At 34.2% G+C, this 26781-nt stretch overlaps 1 protein-coding gene across 1 annotated transcript in view; it reads left to right on the top strand.

The window, feature by feature from the left end:
• Positions 1-26781, top strand: part of PCLO (piccolo presynaptic cytomatrix protein) — a gene marked incomplete at both ends in the record, with an annotated part of 365934 nt that overhangs the window by 270547 nt on the left and 68606 nt on the right. Inside the window, 5 exons of the mRNA XM_082846518.1 lie at positions 7196-7304; positions 7843-7910; positions 9065-9279; positions 15284-15334; positions 18451-18575. Coding sequence (XP_082702644.1) covers positions 7196-7304; positions 7843-7910; positions 9065-9279; positions 15284-15334; positions 18451-18575 — 568 coding nt within the window. The remainder of the gene's footprint in view (positions 1-7195; positions 7305-7842; positions 7911-9064; positions 9280-15283; positions 15335-18450; positions 18576-26781) is intronic.

The raw sequence follows: 26781 nt of genomic DNA, 5'->3' as shown, positions 1-26781 counted from the left end.
ACATCCATTCTGAGTATTTTAACAAAATAAATAGGGAAATTAAACTGAGAAAAGTTTATAAATTTATGAACTGCACCCTATTTTAAATGAGATGATAGCATCACAAACCTATCATTGGATATCTCCACATGTTATATTATTTTCGGGGGGTCAATAAAATTTTACTAATCTATGCATAACCCCTTTCCTGCCTTATTCAGCCACATTCTGCTGTAGCCTGTTTCAAGTAACATATCTAATTCTAAACACCATAAACTGTAGCCATAGAGTGACTTTGGTATCTGTACCAGTCCTTCCAGGAAATATTGAACTGGAATAATAGATTATTTTAGTGGTCAGAGTGATTAGAAACAGAATCCTATCACGATAATCTTCTTCAAATTGGACCCACAAATCATGGATATATTCCCCTATTTACCTTAACTCTGTTTAAAAAGCATGAATTTGCAACACCTATACTGGAGTGTGAGAAACGTACGACTTTTTCTGTAAATCAAATGTAGTCAGTTCCAATCTTCCCTTCATCTACTGGTGAGAAGTTGAAACACTTCAATTTTTTGACGTTGCCTGCCCCACGAGCACTGGGGAAATTCCCAGTGAGGCTCTTACACATTCTAGAACACGGGGGGGTTGGGCCTCTGTACCTTGACCCACACCGTATTGAGAGCAGTGTCCAAGCCTGCATGCTTCCTTGGCAGTGGGTGGCTCCTTTAAACTGTGACCAAATTTTCACGAGAGTAATTCTGCCTGGGTTGAGCCACCAAATCTAAGGTCAAGTTTTCTAATGGCACCGTACAGAAATTTTTCTTTTAGGTAATGCCATCTTCCCTGGATAACATAAGCAAGCAGGATACTGCTCTCTACTGCCCTTGCAACCTCCAGCCACCGTTGTTGGGGGAGATCTCCCTAGAACTCTCTACCTCCCCTTCCTTTCATTCACCCTACATTCTTCTTTTTTTCTTTTTAAAATTCTGTTTAGTACTTTTAACATTGAAACTTAAAAACCTCTTCATAGGTTTTTAAGTGTACGATACAGTATTGTTAATTAAAAGCACAATGTTATTTATCAGATATCTAAAGCTTATTTGTCCTGTATAACTGAACTTTTATACAAGTTAATAAGAAATTCCCCATTTCCCCCTCCCCCAGGCCCTGGCAACCACCATTCTATTCTTTGCTTCTATGAGTTTGACTATTTTAGATACCTCATATAGATGGAATCAAGCAGTATTCGTCCTCCTGTGACTGGTTTATTCCACTTAGCATAATATTTTCAGGGTTCATTCATGCCTCATATTACAGGATTTCCTGAATGCTGAACAATAAAGGCTGAATAATATTCCTTAATATTTATAAACAATATTTTCTCTATCCATTTATCTGTTAATGTATATTTAGGTTATTTCCACATTTTGGCTCTTGTGTATAGCACTGCAGAGAACATAGGAGCGCTGATAACTCTTTAAGATCCTGACTTCAGTTCTTTTGGATAAATACCCAGAAGTGGGATTGCTAGATCATGTGGTAATTCTACTTTTAATTTTTAGGAAGCTTCATACTGTTTTCCATAGTGGCTGCTCCATTTTGCATTGCAACCACCAGAGTACACTAGTTCCAATTTCTTCACTTCCTTACCAATACTTTCATTGTCTTTTGTGGGGTTTTGTTTGTTTGTTTGGGGTTTTTTTAAATAATAACCATCCTAACAGGTGTGAGATGATGTCTCATTGTGCTTTTGATTTGCATTTCCCTGATGATTAGTGATATTGAACAATCCTTCCTACATTATTTTCCCTTCCAGCGGGCCTCAGCCTAATTTCCCATCGTTGTGCCTGTAGAAATGTGAAATTGGTTTCCCTTCTGGGAGTGAAGTGGAGAAAAGAGATGAGAAAACCAATCAGCTTTCCTAATGGTCACTGTTTACCCACCATAAAATGATATATCCCACAACAACTTTCTGTTTGTTCAATAAGATCTTCAATTTTTGCATGCCCAAATCTTCAAATAATATTGTCATATAGATAATGAAATAATTTCTAAGTTATCTTTCTTTATTGTGGTTAAATATGTCAGTATAGATAATATATGTGTTCTTTGTGCTAGGTTTTACACATTTGAACATTGTTTATATTCAGGTGGGCTACTATGTAGTTTTGGTTAGCATAATTTGAATGAGTTTTCCTCTTTACTGACAGTAGCATTGGCCTGAGAGTTAAAAGGAGTTCATATTTCTGCATTACCATCAGCTAACTGTGTGATGTTAGAAAAGTCATGTCACTTCATGTTTCACTTCTCTAATATATTGTACAAAAGACTAAAACTAGCACCTCTATACAGATCTTGCTTACTTTATAATGAGTCTATGAATTAGTTGACATGCCTTTGCAAGACATTTCATTCATGTAATCCTCCTCAATGACCCTTTTATTATTGACCATTAATACTGCAAAATATGTGATCATCTGTTTTCTTTACAATTTTTTTAATGAATGGAGGCATATCTGTTTTACATCTGGAAGTGTGGAAGTCATTAATTCTAAATATTTTCAGTAGACTCAGACCTAGAAAAAAAAAACTGTGGGTAAGCTCAGACAGTTCAACAGTAGTCTTTGATATTTCCTAGATAATTTTTTATATTCAAAATGTGATAATTTTGTAATATGTAAATTTCATTTGAGAATTTATATATGCAAGCCATACCTTGCTGATTTTTAAAGTGTTTCAGGTGTACAGTATTGAACATCTTATCATAATTGAGGACATCTCCTTTAATCTGTAAATAAGCAAGACACTACTCAAATACTATTTTTTTTAACTTTACCTCCCTCCATTCTGTTTTCCTTTCCTTTTTTCCACCCTTCTTTCTTTCTTTCTTTTATATTAATGTATAAATAGGCTAAAATTGTAAAATATTTTAAAATGTAGTTTTGAAAAATAATAAAATCCATCTACCTATGCATTTCTCTTATACTAACATTGCCTAATTTGAAAATGAATGAGTAATTAGTATAACTGTTGGGGACAATGTATTGGACTCCTGAAAATCACTTGCAGGGTTTGTTTGCTATTTAGAAAGCCAGGGCAGATAACCAGTTCAGCTGAGTTTTTCCTACTGATGCTAGTTTATAGAGGGTTATTGAGAGCAGATGTCCAAATTTAGAAAATTAATCTAGAGTCATAGTTAATAATATCAGTGGAAAAAAGGATAAAAAATAAATTATAAATAATTTATTATATGCATATTTTTAAATTGTTTTGTGGGGTTTTTTTATCCCAGCTGCATCCAATTCTCATTTCACAGCACACCAGCCCTGTTGGTTCCCATAAGGTCCCCTGCTCTGTGTGTGTGGTGGGGGGGGGCTGTTTGCTTGTTTGTTTATTCATTCATTTATTAACTCGTTTCTTTCTTTTTATCTCACTTTCTTTTCCTATCTGTTCTTCCCTCCATGAAAAACCATGATAATTTATGTAATGGTCTGTTGTTTATTTGTATGATATATAATGTTAGTATGTGTGAATATCATTTTAATGAACACAAATGTCATTGCCCTATAGATCAGATCCTGTTTCTCACTTGTTTTTACTCGGCAGATGATTTTAAGATGGATCTGCCCTTTGGTGTTAACACCTGGTATGGTCTCTTTCCTAAAACTGCAAAGTGTTTCCATCATGAGTATTTAATAAGCTCTCATTGTCCATTTTTCCTGATACTACCACCTGCACACAAATAGAAAGTCAAGAAGATTTCTGGGTCCTAGGGTGTACATATGCTTAATTTAACGACGTTCTGCCACATTGCACTCCAGAGTGGTTGCATTTGTCTGCATTCCCATTAAAATAATTACATGTTTATAAATTGTAAATGAGCAGTTGTTTTTTTTTCATCCTAACAGTCATAGTATTCTCACATCACAGAGTGGGGATAAAGCTAAAAAACCTCCAAGCAATTATAATCTCTCTTGAAGTCAAGGTCCCCTAAATCCCATATCCTGGTCAACACGCTGTATTTTCTGGCTTTCAAACTTTCCTCAATATGATGCACGTTAAGTAATACATCATTATTGCTTTGATTTGAACTTTCTAATCTCTAATGAGTCTGGGCTTTTCTTCATATACTTAAAACACTTTTGAATTTCCTTCTCTGTGAATCTTCATTTTACTAATTGCCAAGATACTTCTGCTTTTTCTAGTAGAGTATCATTTTTATTAATTTTTATAACAGCATAAAATAGTAAATACAAAGGTGGGGATCATCACAAAGGTGATGAATTGTGTAGTGCCTGCCACATAAATATTTGTGGAATAAATAAAAGTCATGAGCTTTTGTGTGATATATGTTTGGATATACATTAACTTATAAGATTTTGACTGTTAATGCAATAATTTTAATACAGAAGATGTTTTTGCAGTAATGGTAAATATTATAGACAGAGAAATAACATACATGAACTTCTGAATTGTAAAGATAAGAATAGCTTTTGCCAATTTGAGAAGCATATGAAATTCAGTAATCCCAGAAGTTATAAAAACACATATTTGAGAATGTTTTATAGTGATTGATGTTTTTAGAATTCAAAAATTACCTGATTATTGTCTTTTTTCAGTTTTTAATAACATATCAGGTGTAAGACTTTGAGCAGCTAATTCTATCATGACTGTTGCACATTCAAAAAAATTCATATAATCTTAGTTTTCCTATTAAAAGTTATTAGAAGAGGCACTTTCTAGGGATGTAATTGAAGTATCATCTATGCAATCTCAAACTTGAACAACTTGTTAACATACATGTTGATATAATTTCAACATAAAGAAAATGTGTTTGCTCATAATGCTAAATAATAGATAAAACCATTCATGTGTTCACTGTGTTCTGGGAATTATTTCTAAACCAAAATCAGAGTAAAAAGTTTCTTTAAGATTGAATATGCTTACATTCAAATCCTTGAAATGATAAAATACTACCTTGGTTTCTGTGTAGTATGATCAAACAATTTCTACATGCATTTTAAAATAGTTTATAGGATTTTACAATTAAAGTATTTTCAAAGATATCATATTTGAAGACACATACTTAACAGTACTTAATTCTCACAGTGACTAAAACCATCTTATGAATTTAAAAGTAGTTTGCATATTCACTTGGTTATTTTACTGTGGTTCTTGTAGGATTTGTAGGAAGTTAGTTGGAGAGGCAGAGGAAAGGGAACTGTGTTCAAGTAGTCACATTCCCTATAGATCGCATACTCACCATTGAAACCGAAAATAAAAGGATAAAAGAACCGGCAAAATCTTTTGAACTGCAGTACTGCCCCAGTGCTAGTGGGAAACTCAGTAAGGGGAAAAGAAGTTCAGCTGGTGTATCTTAGGACAGAGCAAATCATGTAGTTCATGATCTCAGGTATATATCTAGGTTAAGATCCTAGTTATCTGTATTTTTCATCAGTTTTATTAATGTGTCTAAATAGTTTTCCTGTTTACAACTAGAAGCATTTATTCATTTCACTGGATAAATATGTTTTATAAATTTGCCCCTTTAAGATGTGAAAAATGAACAGGTAAATTCAACAGAAGAAGCATGAAGATTATGCAGCTATTTCCTTTCATAGAATTTGCTCCTGCAGAAAAGTGACAATGCAATTTCTGAATTATAGCACTATTAATTTGTTTCAATTCAGAATCATCTGTTCATAAATGTACTCTTTCTTGTGACTAAGAAAAAGTGTGTTTTTCAGTGTGCTTTTCCTCTTTCAGCTCTAAATTTTTCTTTAGTGGTATTATCACTGTCTTTTATGTAATTTTCTCATTTTATGTGTACAACAGCCTGGGATTGTTGAAATAAACCTAAGGCCCATCTGAAGATAAAGTTTTCTTGGAGTAAGTTATAGAAAAGTCATTCTTGTTTGTGTTATTGTGGGCATTTTTATGGACTTCTTTTGCCATTTCCCAATAGTAAAAGAACTTCCCTTACTTGTTTGCAACTGGTAATATGCTTTCCAATGTATATCAAAATCATTAAAACTTTTAAAGACCCAGTCATGCCATGTTGAGAATTTCCCATGGAAGCCAATAGTGAGTAATAGGGAATTTCACATTGGCATCTGTGAAGCTCATTGAAAACCTAATTGTTCAACAAGTATTTCTTTTTATTTAAATTATAACCTAGTCATGGCATACAGGTATTTTTTTCTCAGGTAAAGCTGGTAGCATTCACAAATATCTGGGCACTATAACTCTGGATGGTTTCATCGAATTTATATCTAGCCCACATAGCTACATATTAGGACCATGTGATTTGTGCGAAATACGTTCCCAAAATTATTTGACAGCTCATATAAAATGGACAAAAATACTAAATGTAAAATATTGAAATATTAATTATGTTACTACTTTTTTGTATGAAAATTACCTTTCTAGGAAGAGAGGAAACATGAAATGCTCTGTAACCAGTCCAGCAACATAATTTATGGGACCCAGTGCAAAATAAAAATATAGGACTCTTTGTTCAAACAGTGTTAAGAATTTCAAGATGGCAGTAGCAAAGCATTAAACCAAGCATGGGGCCCTTCTGAGCACAGGGCATACTATTGCACAGGCCACACACACACCCATGACGCTGCCCTCTGTATAACATTTCTGCTGCTTCTACTCAGGACTGTCTTGCATGCAGCGAAGAAAAACACACACCATGGGAATCTTTTTTATCTGAGCAAAGTTGAAGCTGTAACAATTTCTTAAAGGGAGCTTCGCAACAAAATCCTAATGACTTTTTTCAACCCCTCCTATTCTGCAATAGAATGGAAGTTTACACTCTTCTAGTTGCTCGTTGCCCGTGGAAAAATTATATTGGTGGTTGCAATTATTTTTTTTCCCACACAAAATTGGTTTAAGCAATATACAGTCGAGAATGTTTTCTTTAAAGCAGTGTGAACAAAATGCATGTGTTTGATACTATTTAATAGATTTTCAAGAGCAATGTTTTGCATGTTCTGTTTGACATATTTTATATGTTCAGGTAAGTTGATGAAATCAAACTTCATATGATTTTGATATTAATGTTCCAGAGAACTTTGAACTGATGTTCTCTGAAATGGTGTGCTGAGTTGGTTTTTAAATGCAAAGCAATGTCTTCTGTGCCTTGTGGACCCAGATGAGACAGCACACCTTTTTTATTTTATACTTGAATTTGTCTTTGTAGGCATGCAAGTATTGGAATGGAATGGAATTCCTTTAACTTCCAAAACATATGAAGAAGTGCAGAGTATCATTAGTCAGCAAAGTGGGGAAGCAGAAATATGTGTAAGACTGTGAGTTTTTCCCCATCTTTTTGTTTCCATTTTTTGGCTATTCATGTCTCTTTTAATTTAAAATTGTTAAGGTGGAACCTTTGCCAGTCAGCAAGATTTCCTGTAATTAGAACATGAAGTGAATACAAGTTTTATAGATTTCTTGTGTTCAGAATCAAAGTCTAAAGCATAGAAAGAATCCAGCTAATTTTGTTTCTGATTATGTCCCCTTTCATGCTTTTATTGAAACATGCGTCATTTAAATGAAAGCCTAAACCCATTTAGATTTCATGGATGTGTACAGTATTTCAAAATGAACTTATATTTAATCCATAAAGATTTCACCTTAAATAATCATTTTTATCAGCTGACTTTTAACAGCATTGCAAATATAGATTTGGTTAGAAGGGTGAGCATGCTTTGAAATTGCTTTATATCATTAACCACTTCTCATTTACCTACTGAAAAAATATATTCAGCATAGTTGGGAAAAAAGGCCTTTTGTCTCAGACTTCCTCAGTTGCTTCCTTAATTTTTTTTTTTTTGTTTTAATTTTTAGGGACCTCAGTATGCTGTCAGATTCTGAAAATCCCCAGCACCTAGAACTTCATGAACCACCAAAAGCTGGTAAGTGAAAGCAGTCTGCTTCCAACTCTGGGTAAAGATGTAGATTTAAATGGAGGAGTAATTGTAGAGGCAGATGTAGCTGTAGATGAAGACATAGACATATACATAGATATAGGCAAAAATAAATTTATAGACAGATGTTTATATATTTATGTAATCATAAAGAAAATCAAAAGCATTGTAACTACACTTTTAGTGTTCTAGGAAAACACATATTTACATGTTAGACCCATTAAAGAAATTCATATGAAATTCTTACTGTGAGAGTTATTTTTAATTCTTTAAAATTAAATTCACTGTATGAAAGTAATCCATGGAGCCATTTGTTTGGGGTCCTATATAATTTTTAGATGATGCTGGTTCTTTTTAGCAGTTGGTTTTGGAACACTTACTCCTAAACCTTTTGATTGCCTCTTATGATAAATAAAATTCAACATATAATTTCATAACTACATGATGAAGTAGATTTATCTCTTAGATAACAAATACAGTCTACACATTTAAATCACTTATAAGACTAAAAGTATCACTATAGCTTTGTTCAACAGATATTTATTGGGCACTTCCTATGTTGTAGTCAGCATTTCTAAGAGGCTGGGTCACTGCACTGAACAGAACAGGCCAAGGCCTATAGAAATTTTCATACATCTGTAATAGAATAGATATATAGATATATAGAGAGAGATATATAAGATTTCAAGATTTCATATATATATAGATATATAAGATTTCAAGATATATAAGATTTCATATATATTTCAAGATATATAAGATTTCAATAGATATATAAGATTTCAAGAAGGAAAAACAGCCAGTCATACAAATTAAATGCCAGTGAGTAAAACAGTATTTTATCATGCATAGAATTCTCTATATAAAACATTTAAAAACATTTTTCTGAAGATATAATAGGAACCTCCATTTTCCTCTGTAATTTAGTATTCTTTTACTTTTCTCTGAACCTTCCAGACTTCTTTAAAAATAGATTCATAAAGGTACAATTGCATGTATTTTTTTTATTTAGCTTGTTTTATAAGTAACTATAAAACTTTTATAAGTTCTAGATGACTTTGTTATCTAGAACTCAGATAAGTTCCATGGTATTAAGTACCTATGAAACTGAGACTGTGTGAAGCCATTTCATTTTGTTGCAGTGGATAAAGCAAAATCCCCAGGGGTTGATCCTAAGCAGTTGGCTGCAGAGCTCCAGAAGGTCTCGCTACAGCAGTCACCACTGGTTCTGTCGTCCGTCGTTGAAAAAGGATCTCACGTTCATTCAGGTCCTACATCAGCAGGATCCAGTTCTGTTCCCAGCCCTGGGCAACCAGGGTCACCCTCAGTGAGCAAAAAGAAACACAGCAGCAGCAAGGTGAGAAGTGTCCAATGCAACCTCCAAGTTACTTATTTTCTAGCTCCTTATTCAGACTAGGAGATAGGAAATACAATATTATTTCCTAAGGTGTTTTTCATGTGATTTCTCCTTTCCTAATGATCTACTGAAACAAACAAAAAATGTTTCCATTTCTGAGTTTATAACTGATCAGGATGTATCAAAATGATGCATTTCTACATCTCTTAAAATATTGTAGCAGTTATTATTATGGGGAACTTGAAAAATGTCTCTAATGCTTCATGTTCTTTTTCTTTGTTGTTATTATACAAATCTGAGCCTCTGTATATCAAATATATCTTTGTATCTTTTTGGAAACACAAGATATACATTACAATAGATTTTGTAACTTAAGTAGAAGGTAAAACGGACAAAGAAATGATGATAATTTAGGACAACAAGAAAGAAGGAAAGCCAGTAATATAGTATTGCCATTTTGAAATTTATCCCGAATTCCGTAGTAATACATTTTCTCTTGATGCAGCTCTTCATTTAGAACAAATGTTTCTAACATTATTATTTTGGAGTTACTGGGGAATTAAAAGAAAACATGAATTAATTTTTTAACTTTATAAAATCAGATGATAATATAGACAATTTGTGATTTTCCCCCATAGATTTGATTATTAATAGAGAAACTCTCTTCATGGTTGATAAATACATTTAAAAAGGTTTTTTGTTTGTTTGTTTAACCACAAATAAGATTTTTTCTTTATGTGGTGAGATACATAGGAAGGACAGGCTGTGGTTGGATAAGTTGACTAGACTTCAGAAAATAAAGTTTTTTCTACTAAGTGTAAAAACACAGCAGATGTCACTAAAAAACCCTTTTATTCAGAAGCAAAAAAGAATGGTAGGATGATGTTAATCATTGCATCATAAAATGACTTGTTTCAAACTAAATATAGTAAGGTTTTGTGAGGAATAAGTTCAAGGATAGACTCAATTTCAAAATAAATTTTAACAGAACTATATTTTACCACATGTGTTAATTTTGAAGAATTACCTCGTGGAGGCGCCCTGTCTCTGGAGTTACACACTGATACCATTTCTGATTCCTTTCTCAGTATCTCCACACAGTAGAACTAAAGACATGACAGACTTGGCTAGCAAAGTTTTCACACCAAGCACATTGTAGTTCTATAAGTCTGTCATCCAGATATTTTTTATTTCAGCATTTGACATCACCATCCTCCCAGAAAATTAAGTACAAATGTAAAAGCACCATTGCCTCTTCTTTTATCTTCATTCGCTGAATCTTAATCCTGTGAATTTTACTTTTTTAATAAGTCTTTAATAATTTTTTATGTTCTCTGAACTTGCCAACTTCTTTAGCTAAGCATTATTTTTTTGGCCAACAGTATTGCACCCACTACTGGTCACTCCACTCACCAGTCTCTTTTCCTTCCTCTTAAACTACCCTACAACTATCTGATCTGTGACACCATGTTCTGATTGGATCACTATCCTGTCGAAAATGAAGCCCTGCTCCCTGGAATGTCAGCTTCCCTACCTTTGTCTAAGACCCTGTCCTGCTCATTCTAAGAGAGCCTGTCAATGGTTTTCCTTAGAAGATTATCACCATAAGCTTAATGTTGTCAGATCTTTACAATAGCCTTGCCAATAAGTACTCTATTTATTAGGGTTTTAAACTCATTCCTACTTTCCACAGACATTTTTGGATGCCACCTCAGTGTCACGGGTCGTAATTGGTACCCAAGATACAAAGAGGGGTAAAATCCTTCCCTGTATACTACATAGATGAGTGGTTCTTAAAGCGTGCTCCCAGTCTAACAGCACCAGCATCATCTAGGAACTTGTTAAAAATGCAGACTCTTGATCCCACCCTCGGCCTTCTGAATCAGAGACCCCAGGGATGGGACCAAGCAACCCGGGTTTTAATAAGTTCTCCAAGTGAGTGTGGTGCCCCTTGTAATTTGAAAAGTGCTGATCTACATAGAGATGAAGAGGATATATAAACAAATTTAGTAAAGCTGTAACGTTGGTGGTCATTAAGAAGTACACGGAGCACTCTTAGGAGAGTGGGGTTAGAAAAGCTGGCATTTAGCTAATGAACTGATTTGCTAAAGGGGAGAAAGGAACCAACATCCAAAGAAGAGAATGCAACATGAAGAAAATCTCAGAAACAGAAAATTGTATGCTTAGGACATAGGTGTACAAAAGATATAGGGGTAAGAAATAGAGGAGAAGCCTAGATGATTGTAAACTGGAAGACATTACATGCCATGTATGGCTTTTACAATCTGTGGAAAATAAAGAGCCAGTGATAAGTGAAAATAAAATAACAGGAAGCCTTCCTCCACAACGTCTTTCCGTATTCTAATCCTTCCTTAAGTCAGAAGTTATCCTTCCTTCCTCCTTCCCTCCATCCAAAGTGCCAGATGCTTTATGTACCTCCTAAGACAATTTGTATCTTGATTATAATTACTTGTCTCCTTATTTTATCCTCCCAAATGGGCTGCAAACTCATTGAGAACCAAGAACCATTTCTTACTTCTTCTAGCTCCCTAAGCGCATGGTAGAGTAGCTTGCATAGACCGTAACAGAATAAATTAAAATTAAATTAAAACGTCAGTGGCACCTGTGAGTCTCTGTAATATTATGGGGGTACAAAATATAATTGTTTTGTAATATGTTAACTTTTTTGGTAATGAGTAGAGATGAAAACAGGTATTGTAGGACAAACATCAAGGAAATAATATGAGCAGGTTTTATGATATGTGGTCATTCTTTTCTGTGCCAGGAATGTGGCCTATGTAGTTTTTATAGAAGTTTTGCTAAGATAAAGAGTTATAGAGCTGCGCTGTCCATGACAGTAGCTGCTAGCCACATGTGACAGCTGAGCTCTTGAAATGTGGCTAGTCCTAATTGAGATATGCTGTAAAAGTGAATTACACAGCAAATTTCAAAGACTTAGTATAAAAAAAAGAATGTAAAATAGCTCATTACAACTTTTATATTGATTTCATCATGAAATGATAATATTTTCAATGATTTGGATCAAATAAAATATGTCAGTAAAAATTAATTTCACCCATTTATTTTTATATTTTTAATGTTACTACTAAAATATTTCAAATAACCTGTGTGGCTCACATTATATTCTACTGGACAGTGTTGGTGTATTCCTTTTTAACTCTTATTAGTAGTAATAATAATCAAATCTGGTTATTTTTGAGATTTTATATATATATAGAAATGTATAGTCAATAGATGTTAACACTCTTGAAGAAAGGTACTACCACCTATTCATCTTTTGGGGGGGTTATCATCAACATTTAGCTGGTACTGAATTTCTTAAAACATTTTTGCTGAATGAATGAATGAATTTAATGATATTTCTTGGCCAGTCAACGTGTAGTATGCATAAAAAGCAATACTTTTATTTGTTCTCCAAATTCTGCAATGTTAAGAAAATTGATATTGAGAGATTAGAGAAATATCGAGCAATTGTCTAAAACTCACATGTTCCTGAGTCAGGTAATATAATATTTAAAAATATAGCATATGTTCTTCAGTTAATTTAGAAAAGTATAGTTTTAACATCCTTTTGTTTTTACTAGGTATGAGGCTAACTATATATTAAATAATAAAACATTAATGTAATAGAATGTATTAAAACTAAAAATTGAAATCATAGCATAATTATACATTTAGATATTTAGAGCACCATCTATTAAACATTTTGAATGATTATTCATAATTAATTATTAATCTATTAATACTCTAGTTTAAGTGATTACTTCTGAGTAAATGTAAGTAAAATATGAATCTATTTAGATATATGTTTAAGTTAAATGTTATGTATATAAGACTTTTTATTATTTTGCTTACTAATTGAATATGAATTTTTGTCTTCAAAATTTTTAGGTTACTGCCTCAAGGTCTTTTATTTCTGAAATCTAATCAGACTTTTTTCATTTTATCTTTAAAATCTGAATAATTTCTTCCAAGTCATGGTATAAATAAATAATTGAACTAAGTGCTTACTAGTTTTAAGTGTTCTAATGAAATAGGTTCTTGCTTTCCCAAACTTTTCTATCATGGCACACGACATCTCAGTAATTTTTTCATGATGCCCTTATGCCCAAAGAAATACATAAAACAATTTCATTTATTATGTAGTTAGGTCCTAACAATTTAACTAGTATTTATACCCTAACGTCTTAGTAACCATTGGAAAAAATAATACCCATAAAATGAAATAAAAATAATATATTTATTTCATTGTTAATAATTCAAATTATGTATCAGTGGGGTATGTGCCTGATGGGCACTGCACAGCTACTCAAATGGTGGAATTGGTTTGGACACTGACACTCTCATTTCCTGTTCCACACTGATCTCACTGATTTTCTTGCAGTACATTTTTTTTTTATCACCACAGTCATCACAAAGCAGCCTCACAAAGGTATGACGTTATCGAAAAGAAATACTTGTCTCTAATCTTAAACTGTAATTATCTGGAGCTGCTAGTTTGCCCACTGTACAACAGATAATACAACATCCTTCTGTGCTCTTATGAGTTCACTGCCATACCCCAGAACATTTAAAGATGGTCCATACATTTATTCTCTGTGTTGAATCTAGTTATGTTTGCACAATCATATGTCAAATGAGTTACAACTTTAAAAAATAAATCAAAACAAAATACATTATCATTATTCTTTTTTCTTTTTTTCTGGTCTTATTTTTGACTTTTTATCTCTAGTTATTCCCCAACGTTCCTAACTGACATGCAAGGATATCTGGTTTTAGGAAACTCCCCTTCTTTAATTGAGATAGAAATAGTTTGAGGAAGTTGTGTGGTCCTTTTTCTAGATTCAGTTTCTTTCTCTTAAAATTTAAACAGTAAAATAATTATTAAGTAAATATAATGGTTCATTACCTAGAAGTTTATCCTTTGCAGCCAGAGCATAGTTTCTTATAAAAGAGCTGAACTAATAAAGGATATATGGCTTAGAAAATTTAACCCTTACTCCGTAACTTTACCAATGATTACATTATTTTTATTCTTATTTCACAGAACAAGACCTGGAATATAGCTGTCTTCTTTGATTGCTCTCATTTCTAGCATAAAGTTATAAAAGAAAAGGTAGCAGAACAAGTATATACACCTAAGTATTATGAATTTCTCCTTTTCTCGTTAATTATGAAAATAAAACCAATATTATGTATATATAGGGAGACAGGACCTTATTTGTAGGGTAGCAAGCTTGCCTCCATTTTAGTAAATATTTCCCTATAATGATGCCACGTTGCCTGAAATTCTATTATAGATCTAGTCAGGAACAGCATCTCTTTTTTGGTACAGATCTGTATATTCTATTGAAATGTAACAATTCAGCAATTAGTCACTTAATCAGCAGAATGAATCACTTTACCAGATCACAGTCCTAACGGTTTTTAAGGCTTTACTGACATAAGGAAATTATTAAGGAGATGAGAACTTATATAGACTGGGATGGAATTTTAATTAAAGGAGTATGAAATACTAAGAAGTGATTGCCTGGGTGTTCCACTCTAGAATAGAGTAGGAATAGGCTGAGAACCCAACAAAGGAATATAAGGATGGACTTTTATAACTTCTGGGCTCCTAGGCAGTTGAATGAAAACAGTACCATTTTCATTCTCTTATAGATATTTAAAATCTGTTCATATTTAAATTGAATACTTTCAACCAAAATTGTTCCATTTCTTAGGTAATTGAACATAGATTACTGCAGGTACAAAATTATAGCCTCAAAACAGGCTTCACAAAATGAAAAAGGGATTTATGTATTTATAAGATTAAACATGTGTTGAGAAGTGTAAGTAGACACCCTAATCTGGAGCAGCCAAATGGATGAAATGTGTTCTCCAGGCAGGGTGTGCTCTGACCAACAGAAATTAATTCAGAAGGAAGTTGAAATGGTAAATCCTATGAAAGGTTTATCCATTAATCTGTGTTTTGATATTGCAGCCTACTGATGCAACAAAGGTTGTCTCTCATCCAATTACGGGGGAAATTCAGGTATGAAAGTTTTTAAAAGATCATTGCTATACCATCTTTTGTGGCTCTTTTTCCCACTGGTCTATTGAAATTGTAAGCATTGTTAGAACCTTTCCTGTTTTATAACATATGTAGATGTATAATGGAAAATACAATTTTACAGAAAAGTATTTTAACACAAATACATGTTTTATTAAATCTAATGATATCTGTGGAATACTATACTTCAAAGTCTGCCTGATAACAGTATAAATGTATTATGCCTCGGTTACTTCATACATGTTGAAAGTGTTTCAAACGTGACAGATTCTCCGGGAAATTTGAAGGTTCCTCTTTAAGAGTTTCATGCGTCTAATGCTGTCCTCTTTTCTTCCTCTGATCAATAATTGTCAAATAATTGCTCAGCAGTTCTTTTAGAGCAGTGTTTTTCATATTGGGGGTCATAACCAATCTGTAATTTATCAAATCAATTGAGAGTATTTTGACCAGGAAAATAGAAGAAAATAGTGTAAATCACTATCTTTTTTAGTTTTGTATGTGTGTTTCTGTGTTTATATTGCATTGTACATGGGCAAATTCAAAAATGTTAGAAAAACTGTACTTTAGATGGTACCAAAAAGTAATTTAGTGTAGATAAGAAATGTCATGTGGAAAGAGTTAACACAATACCAAATAATAACTATTTGAAGATAGTACATTTCAGATAAGGGAAAGAGAACAGTGAGTCTTAGTTGCATCTACAGTACATTTTCACAAAGTGTAACAGAGATTTGAACTAATTTGAGGGTAAGCATAGAGAAAGGGGGAGTGTTTTCCTGGAAGAAATGGTACAAGGGAACATTCTTCTGCCAGAGGGTAGTGAAAGGAATAGATCTGCTTTGCTGCAGGAAAATGTTCCTGTAGAGGTAAGTTGAGACTAAATTAAGAGAACCTTGAACAGAAGCCAAGGGATGTTAGCCATGACATAATAGAGTGATCAGGAAATAAATATTTTCGAGTGAGGGAGAGGCTAATTCAAAGCAATATGTGATAGAAAATTCATAGAGCCTTGGCCTCTAGAAAGTATTATGAAGGGTAGGACACAAAGACAAAGAAATCAATTAAGTGTTATCTAGGTACACCCTGATTGAAGCAGAAGCGCAGTATGAGAGTGGAAATGGAGAAAGAGTGCAGAACGTGGGCACCTTAGTAAGAAGGACCCAGCAGGATGGAGTCGGGATCACCTGTGTGCTCCTGATCTTGCTGTATCGCTGCTATTTCCCACTTCTAGAAAAACACACCTGATCTTTCTTCATTTCACATGCAGCACAGAAAATGCTATGTGTTCTCATTCATAATATCTCCTTCTCTCCGCTCATTTTTTTAAACTTCTTGCTCATGGGCCAATATGTGCTGTTTCTTTTTGGCTTGTTGTTTTTATTTGTCCTTATTTTATTTTCCTTTCCCTTCAGTCGTAATATTTAATTCTATAGTGGAAATTTACTCTAATAATTTTCCTTCTTCACACCCAGGTTCTTTTCTTTTCTTTTCCTTTTTTTTGGGGGGGCGGGGGATATTTTCTTATGACAGTGATTTCAATTTTTTACATTTTATCTTTTGTCTTTTAGCAAAACCTTATTCCAAATGAAACCTTATGTAAACACCCAAACAATGAATTACCAGCATGGCGTAGCTCTGGTTGAGGGTTACTGGGGGCATCTCATTCTCTCTCAGATGTAACCTCCAAGCAACTCTAAGTGTTCTCTAAGGCACCAAATTTACAGAGTACATTTTGGAAAGCACTCTCTTAGGGTAGCCTGCAAATCTCAGTTTCAATAAGAAATGATTTTACTGCCTTACCAGTTAGAAGTGGACTTTCAGGCTAGCAGAGAAAGGAGAAAATTGAAAAGAATTTCTCCTTAAAGATTTGGAAGCCATTCTAAACCTCAGTGAAATTAATTGCAGAATAATTCTTCTATTTCAGTACTCCATTAGAGCACAGTTACTGCAGTTCTAAACTTTTCATTTCTCCTCTTCCTTCACGGCCCTTTGTTTCATGTTTCATATTGCTTCCATGATAGTCAGAGAGACTCTGGGCCTTTCTGTACTAAGGAAAGCAAAGATTTGTTTTCTGCCACAAAACATAACCAGATCAAGATTATGCTGAAATTAGGAAATTATTTTAATTATTAACATGAAGATTATCTCATCTAAATTATTCCATTTTCAACATAAACATAGCATATCTGTTTTGTATGATTATAAAAAATACATTCATTTTTTATTTACGGATTTTCTTTTTCAAAATATAGATCCCTTCCCTTCTGTTATTTGATAAACAGAAAGAGCAACAAACAGAATTGTCTTATTCTAAATGATGCCAAAAGAATCTTTCATTTTTGATGGTGAAAAGTTAGTTAATTTGATTATTTTGAATCATGCAGGCTTCTCAAATATTAATTTGAATTGTAAGTCTTTTACTATTCAATGACAGTTTTACAACAGCCATTAAACGTCTATGAGACAGTGCCTCTTCTTTTCTCTTCAGCTTCTAAAATTAAAGAACAATATTTCATTTTCTTAGCATCACTATTAAGAAAGCATGCACAGAAAGAATAGCTATAGGTTTATCAGCTAATGTAATATAGGAAGGGATAAAATCTACACATTCTTAAATATTCTTACAATTCAGTACTAACATCTTTGTCTTTAAATAATGTTTCCACCCACTGCTAATTACTTGATGAAATGCAAAAGATATTTTCTAATAAATTCATCAATTAGTTAATCTATTTTCAAAATTCTGCCAATTGTATTTATGAATGTTAACATTTCTGATTTTCCTAAGAGTACAAATTTAGTTTAAAAATGGAACTAGCGTTCACTGTGTGATTATCCTAAATGAATTTTTGAGAGGCCAGAACTTTCACCGTAGAAAGAATGAACAGCACATTTACTAGTAATTAATGTGTGCCTGGGAGTTCCCAATTAAATTAGACATTAACTGGTCTGTTCAGTTTCAAATAAAATGAAAGTAGCAGTTGATGCTGCTTATGAGAACTTTTTTAAATACGGGTAAAATACTGAATAATAATGTATTATATGTTTTTTTATACAAAAAAACATAATGTTCATGGAATATTTTCTGTCCCTTTAAGCTTCAAATCAACTATGATCTTGGAAATCTCATAATACATATTCTCCAAGCAAGAAACCTTGTCGCTCGAGACAACAATGGTTACTCAGACCCCTTTGTTAAAGTGTACCTTCTTCCAGGGCGAGGGTAAGTAAAGAAGCACTATATTCTTAGTATTGTAAATATTGCCCTGTGGTTTAAAAAATAGTGATAGTGTCTTCTGGTCTCTAATCTAAAGAGTTTAATATCTTTTCCTTAGTTTTATCTACATGTCATATTTATTTATTTCCAATTAGTAAGTAAGGTGGAATTAAAAATTTGTAATTAGGCCTTAATGGGTTTTAGGAGAGCCATGATAGTAACAAAACCTGACTGGATGAGAACACATCAGTATTTCAATTCTGGAAAGCACTTGTGCTATGACCAATCAGGTAGACAGTAAAATCATTTCAGGAATTATTTGTGGAAGATTTAAAGAATTAGTTTACTTTTCAAAATGTATTTGTGAAACCAGTGTTCAAGGACTAATCAGTTAGTCTTTTATAGGACGTGTATTATTCGATACATTAAATGTTCATTAACTGACTTGATATATTATTATTCATATGCATATTTTCAAATGGGTGTTTTAAAATTATAAAATAAAGCTTTAGTTAGCATCTATCGCCTCATACAGGTAAAATAAAATGAAAGGAAAAAAAAATCTCCTTGTGGTGAGGTCTTAGGATCTACTGTCTTAATAATGAGGTAAACAATATATTTAGTCAGAAGACACAATTAGCAATCATGAAGACAGGTCAATTGAGATTGTTTAGTTTAAGGTACAGAAAGAAAAAAGAATGAAGAAAAGGGAACAATGCCTTAGAAACCTAGGATATCATAAAGTATACAAACATACACAGAGAGGCAATTCCAAGAGGAGAGAAAGAGGCAAGGGCAGAAAACATTTCTGAAGAAATAATGGCAAAAGATTTCTCACATTTGTTGGAAAAAATCTGCACAGCCAAGAAGCTCAACAAAATCCAATCAGGATAAACAGAAAAAATTTATACCAGGTCTCTTCTTAATCATACTATCAAAATCCACAGACAGAATCTTGAAAGAAGCAAGAGAAGTGGCTCATCATATCCAAGGGATCCTCTATAAGATAAACAACTGATTGCCAATCAGAAACCATGGAGCCCAGAAGGTAGGGAGATGACATAATCAGTGTACTAAAGGAAAAAGATGGTCCACAAGAATTCTGTATCCAGCAAAACTGTCCTTCAAAAATAAAGACTTTTTTTTTAATAAATAAGACATTGGAGAGGACCTTCAAGATGCCAGAGGAGTAAGACGTGGAGATCACCTTCCTCCCCACAGATACATCAAAAATACATCTACATGTGGAACAACTCCTACAGAACACCTACTGAATGCTGGCAGAAGACCTCAGACTTCCCAAAAGAACAGAGGGAGACCTACATGCAGAGACGGGGCCAAATCCAAAGCAGAACACCAGGAGCTGTGTGAACAGAGAAGCAAAAGGGAAATTTCTCCGCGCAGCCTCAGGAGAAGCGGGTTAAATCTCCACAGTCAACTTGATGTACCCGGCATCTGTGGAATACCTGAATAGACAATGAGTCATCCCAAAGTTGAGGCAGTGGACTTTGGGAGCAACTGTAGACTTAGGGTTTGCTATATGCAACTGACCAGTTTCTGACTTTTATGTTTACCTTAGTTTAGTTTTTAGCGCTTGTTATCACTGGTGGATTTGTTTATTGGTTTGGTTGCTCTCTTCTTTTTTTATTATGTATTTATATTTTAATTTTAATAATATTGTTTTAATTTTTTATTTTAATAATTTTATTTATTTTCTTTCTTTCTTTCTTTCTTTCTTTCTTTCTTTCTTTCTTTCTTTCTTCCTTTCTTCCTTTCTTCCTTCCTTTCTTTCTTTCTTTTTTTCTCCCTTTTATTCTGAGCCGTGTGGCTAAGAGGGTGTTGGTGCTCTGGCTGGCTGTCAGGCCTAAGCCTCTGAGGTGGGAGAGACGGGTTCAGGACATTGGACCATGAGAGACCTCCCAGCCCCATTAATCTGCAAGAGCTCTTCCAGGGATCTCTGTCTCAACGCTAATACCCATCTCCACTCAACGACCAGCAAGCTCCAGTGCTGTACACCCCATGCCAAACAACTAGCAAGACAGGAACACAACCCACCCATTAGCAGAGAGGCTGCCTGAAATCATAATAAGTTCACAGACACCCCAAAACACACCACCAGACCCTGTCCTGCCCACCAGAAAGATAAGACCCAGCCTTATCCACCAGAACACAGGCACCAGTCCCCGCCTCCAGGAAGCATACACAACCCACTGAGCCAACCTTACCCACTGGGGCAGACACCAAAAGCAGCAGGAACTATGAACCTGAAACCTGTGAAAAGGAGACCCCAAATACAGTAAGTTAAGCAAAATGAGAAGACAGAGTAATACGCACCAGATGAAGGAGAAAGGTATATGCCCACCAGACCAAACAAATGAAGAAGAAATAGGCAGTCTACCTGAAAAAGAATTCAGATGATAGTAAAGATGATCCCAAATCTTGGAAATAGAGTGGAGAAAATAAAAGAATTGTTTAATAAGGACCTAGAAGAACTGAAGAGCAAACAATGATGAACAGCACAATAAATGAAATTTAAAATTCTCTAGAAGGAATCAATAGCAGAATAACTGAGGCAGAAGAACAGATAAATGACCTGGAAGATAAAATGGTGGAAATAACTACTGCAGAGCAGAATAAAGAATAAAAATGAAAAGAATTGAGGACAGTCTCAGAGACCTCTGGGACAACATTAAACACACCAATATTCGAATTATAGGGGTCCCAGAAAAAGAAGAGAAAAAGAAAGGGACTGAGAAAATATTTGAAGAGATTATAGTTGGAAACTTCCCTAATATGGGAAATGAAATAGTCAATCAAGTCCGGGAAGTGCAGAGAGTCCCATACAGGATAAATCCAAGGAGAAACACTCCAAGACACATATTAATCAATCTATCAAAAATTAAATACAAAGAAAAAATACTGAAAGCAGCAAGGGAAAAGCAACAAATAGCATACAAGGGAATCCCCATAAGGTTAACAGCTGATCTTTCAGCAGAAACTCTGCAAGCCAGAAGGGAGTGGCAGGACATATTTAAAGTGATGAAATGGAAAAACCTACAACCAAGATTACTCTACCCAGCAAGGATCTCATTCAGATTCAACAGAGAAATTAAAACCTTTACAGAGAAGCAAAACTAAGAGAATTCAGCACCACCAAACCAGCTTTACAACAAATGCTAAAGGAACTTCTCTAGGCAGGAAACACAAGAGAGGGAAAAGACCTACAATAACAAACCCAAAACAATTAAGAAAATGGGAATAGGAACATATGTATCGATAATTACCTTAAATATAAATGGATTAAATGCTCCAGCCAAAAGACATAGACTGCCTGAATGGATTCAAAACCAAGACCCATATATATGCTGTCTACAAGAGACCCACTTCAGACCTAGGGACATGTACAGACTGTAAAAGTGTTGATGGAAAAACATATTCCATGCAAATGGAAATCAAAAGAAAGCTGGAGTAGCAATTCTCATAACAGACAAAATAGACTTAAAATAACAACTATTACAAGAGACAAAGAAGGACACTACATAACGATCAAGGGATCGAACCTAAAAGAAGATATAACAATTGTAAATATTTATGCACCCAACATAGGAGCACCTCAATACATAAGGCAAACGCTAACAGCGATAAAAGAGGAAATCAACAGTAACACAATCATAGTAGGAGACTTTAACACACCACTTTCACCAATGGACACATCATCCAAAAGGAAAATGAATAAGGAAACAGAAGCTTTAAATGATACATTAAACAGGATGGACTTAATTGATATTTATAGGACATTCCATCCAAAAACAACAGAATACACTTTCTTCTCAAGTGCTTATGGAACATTCTCCAGGATAGATAGTATCTTCGGTCACAAAACAAGCTTTGGTAAATTTAAGAAAATTGAAATCATGTCAAGTATCTTTTCTGACCACAACGCTATGAAACTAGAAATCAGCTACAGGGAAAAAACTATAAAAAATAGAAACACATGGAGGCTATGCAATACGCTACTAAATAACCACGAGATCACTGAAGAAATCAAAGAGGAAGTCCAAAAATGCCTAGAAACAAATGACAATGAAAACACGACGGCCCAAAACCTATGGGATCCAGCAAAAGCAGTTCTAAGAGGGAAGTTCATAGCAATACGATCCTACCTCAAGAAGCAAGAAAAATCTCAAATAAACAACCTAACCTTACACCTAAAGCAATTAGAGAAAGAAGAACAAAAAGCTGCCAAAGTTAGCAGAAGAAACCATAAAGATCAGATCAGAAATAAATGAAAAAGAAATGAAGGAAACAATAGCAAGGATCAATAAAACTAAAAGCTGGCTCGTTGAGAAGATAAACGAAATTAATAAACCTTTAGCCAGACTCATCAAGAAAAAAAGGGAGAAGACTCAAATCAATAGAATTAGTAATGAAAAAGGAGAAGTAAAAACTCACACTGCAAAAATACAAAGGATTATGAGAGATTGCTACAAGCAACTATATGCCAATAAAATGGACAGCCTGGAAGAAATGGACAAATTCTTAGAAAAGCACAGCCTTCTGAGACTGAACCAGGAAGAAGTAGAAAATATGAGCAGACCAATCACAAGCACTGAAATTGAAACTGTGATTAAAAATCTTCCAACAAACAAAAGCCCAGGACCAGATGGCTTCACAGGCAAATTCTATCAAACATTTACAGAAGAGCTAACACCTATCCTTCTCAAAATCTTCCAAAATATAGCAGAGGGAAGAACACTCCCAAACTCATTCCACAAGGCCACCATCACGTTGATACCAAAACCAGACAAAGATGTCACAGAAAAAGAAAACTATAGGCCAATATCACTGATGAACAGAGGTGCAAAAATCCTCAACGAAATACTAGCAAACAGAATCCAACAGCACATTAAAAGGATCGTACACCATGATCAAGTGGGGTTTATCCCAGGAATGCAAGGATTCTTCAATATACGCAAATTAATCAATGTGATACACCATATCAACCAGTTGAAGGAAAAAAAAACATACGATACTCTCAATAGATGCAGAAAAAGCTTCTGACAAAATTCAACACACATTTTTGATAAAAACTCTCCAGAAAGTAGGCAGAGAGGAAACTTACCTCAACATAATAAAGGCCATATATGACAAACCCACAGCCAACATTGTTCTCAATGGTGAAAAATTGAAACCATTTCCTCTAAGATCAGGAACATGATAAGGTTTCCCACTCTCACCACTATTATTCAACATAGTTTTGGAAGTTTTAGCCACAGCAGTCAGAGACGAAAAAGAAATAAAAGGAATCCATATTGGAGAAGAAGAAGTAAACTGTCACTGTTTGCAGATGACATGATACTATACATAGAGAATCCTAAAGATGCTACCAGAAAACTACTAGAGCTAGCCAGTGAATTTGGTAAAATTGCAGGATACAAAGTTAATGCACAGAAATCTCTTGCAATCCTATACACTAATGCTGAAAAATCTGAAAGAGAAATTAAGGAAACACTCCTATTTACCACTGCAACAAAAAGAATTAAATGCCTAGGAATAAACCTACCTAAGGAGGCAGAAGACCTGTATTCAGAAAACTATAAGACACTGATGAAAGAAATTAAAGATGATACAAACAGATGGAGAGATATACCATGTTCTTGGATTGGAAGAATCAACATTGTGAAAATGACTATTGTATCCGAAGTGATCTACAGATTCAATGCAATCCCTGTCAAACTACCAATGGCATTTTTCACAGAACTAGAACAAAAAATTTCACAATTTGTATGGAAACACAAAAGACCCTGAATAGCCAAAGCAATCTTGAGGAAGAAAAACGGAGCTGGAGGAATCAGGCTTCCTGACTTCAGACTATACTGCAAGGCTACAGTCATCAAGACAGTATGGTTCTGGCACAAAAACAGAAATATAGATCAATGGAACAGGATAGAAAGCCCAGAGATAAACCCACGCACATATTGTCACGTTATCTTTGATAAGGAGGCAAGAATATACAATGGAGAAAAGACAGCCTCTTCAGTAAGTGGTGCTGGCAAAACTGGACAGCTACATGTAAAAGAATGAAATTAGAACACTCCCTAACACCATATAAAAAAATAAACTCAAAGTGGATTAAAGACCTAAATATAAGGCCAGACACTGTAAAACTTTTAGAGGAAAATATAGGCAGAACACTCTATGACATAAATCACAGCAAGATCCTTTTTGACCCACATCGTTGAGAAATGGAAATAAAAACAAAAATAAACAAGTGGGACCTAATGAAACTTAAAACCTTTTGCACAGCAAAGGAAACCATAAACAAGATGAAAAGACAACCCTCAGAGAAAATATTTGCCAATGAGGCAACTGACAACGGATTAATCTCCAAAATATACAAGCAGGTCATGCAGCTCAATATCAAAAAAAACCCAACCCAAACCAAAAATGGACAGAAGTCCTAAGTAGACATTTCTCCAAAGAAGATATACCAATTGCCAGCAAACACATGAAAGGATGCTCAACATCACTAATCATTAGAGAAATGCAAACCAAAACTACAATGAGTTATCACCGCACACTGGTCAGAATGGCCATCATCAAAAAATCTACAAACAATAAATGCTGGAGAGGGTGTGGAGAAAAGGAACCCTCCTACACTTCATGGGAATGCAAATTGATACAGCCACTTGGAGAACAGTGTGGATGTTCCTTAAAAAACTAAAAATAGAACTACCATATGATCCATCAATCCCACTCCTGGGCATATACCCTGAGAAAACCATAACTCAAAAAGAGTCATGTACCACAAGATTCATTGCAGCACTAGTTATAAGAGCCAGGACATGGAAGCAACCTAAGTGTCCATAGACAGATGAATTGATAAAGAAGATGTGGCACATATATACAATGGAATATTACTTAGCCATAAAAAGAAACAAAATTGAGTTATTTGTAATGAGGTGGATGGACCTAGAGTCTGTCATGCGGAGTGAAGTAAGTCAGAAAGAGGAAAACAAGTACTGTATCCTTACACATATATATGGAATCTAAAAAAAAAAAAATGATTCTGAAGAACCTAGGTGCAGGACAGGAATAAAGACACAGACATAGAGAATGGACTTAAGGACATGGCAAGCGGGAAGGGTAAGTTGGGACGAAGTGAGAGAGTGACATCAACATATGTACACTACCAAATGTAAAATAGATAGCTAAGGGGAAGCAGCCGTATAGCCCAGGGAGATCAGATTGGTGCTTTGTGACCAGCTACAGGGGTGGGATAGGGAGGGTGGGAGGGAGATACAAGTGGGAGGGGATATGGGGATAGAAATGTGCCTATAGCTGATTCACTTTGTTATACAGCAGAAACTAACACAACAATGTAAAGCAATTATACTCCAGTAAAGATGTTAAATAAATAAATAAGACATTGCCAGAAAAACAAATCTGAGAAACAGTTTTTTTCCCTGCTGAGTTGCCCTTCGAGAAATATTAAAGAGAATTCTGCAGGCTGAAATGAATTTAATTCATACATTACCAACTAGCCATATAGAACAGGAAAGGGAAGTTTTTATTTTATGTTAGTTTATATCTTTATGTAGTAGTTATAACTGTAATTTGTCTATCTTTTTGAGGTATAGTTGATTTATAATGTTGCATTAGTTTGTAGTATACAGCAAAGTGATTGTTATACATATATATGTATATATATTCTTTTTCATATTCTTTTCCATCATAGTTTATTACAAGATATTGAATATAGTTTCCTGTGCTACACAGTATGACCTTGTTGTTTATATATTTTATATGTTGTAGTTTGTATCTACTAATCTCAAACTCCTTATTTATCCCTCATCCCACCACTTTTTTTTTTAACATGAATATAACAAAGTGATAACTTCATTCTGCCTTTGATTTGGGTCATTAGACCTTCAGTGTTATTTAATGACAGTATTATGGGACAAGAGGAAATGCCTGCCAAGGGTATATCTCCAATCAGCATTTGCTAATGAATGAATGAAAATAAAGCACTGTCTTTTATTTTCTATCTTCTTTAATATCCTAGTATCACCTTTTATACTATAAGAGAGTAGTTATCCTTTATTTGTTACAGGATATGTTTCAATTAGACTATTGCAAACTTGAATAACTGGAAAGGTCAGGCAGGTGGCATGAATATGTCAGTCCATTCTGGAGTAGGTAACAGAGAAAG

This window comes from Leucopleurus acutus (genome assembly GCF_964270905.1).
Source record: "Leucopleurus acutus genome assembly, chromosome: 9".
In the NCBI taxonomy this organism is placed as follows: Eukaryota; Metazoa; Chordata; class Mammalia; order Artiodactyla; family Delphinidae; genus Leucopleurus; species Leucopleurus acutus.
Note: the sequence above shows the minus strand (reverse complement) of the source record. Positions and strands in the feature narration are given on the sequence as shown.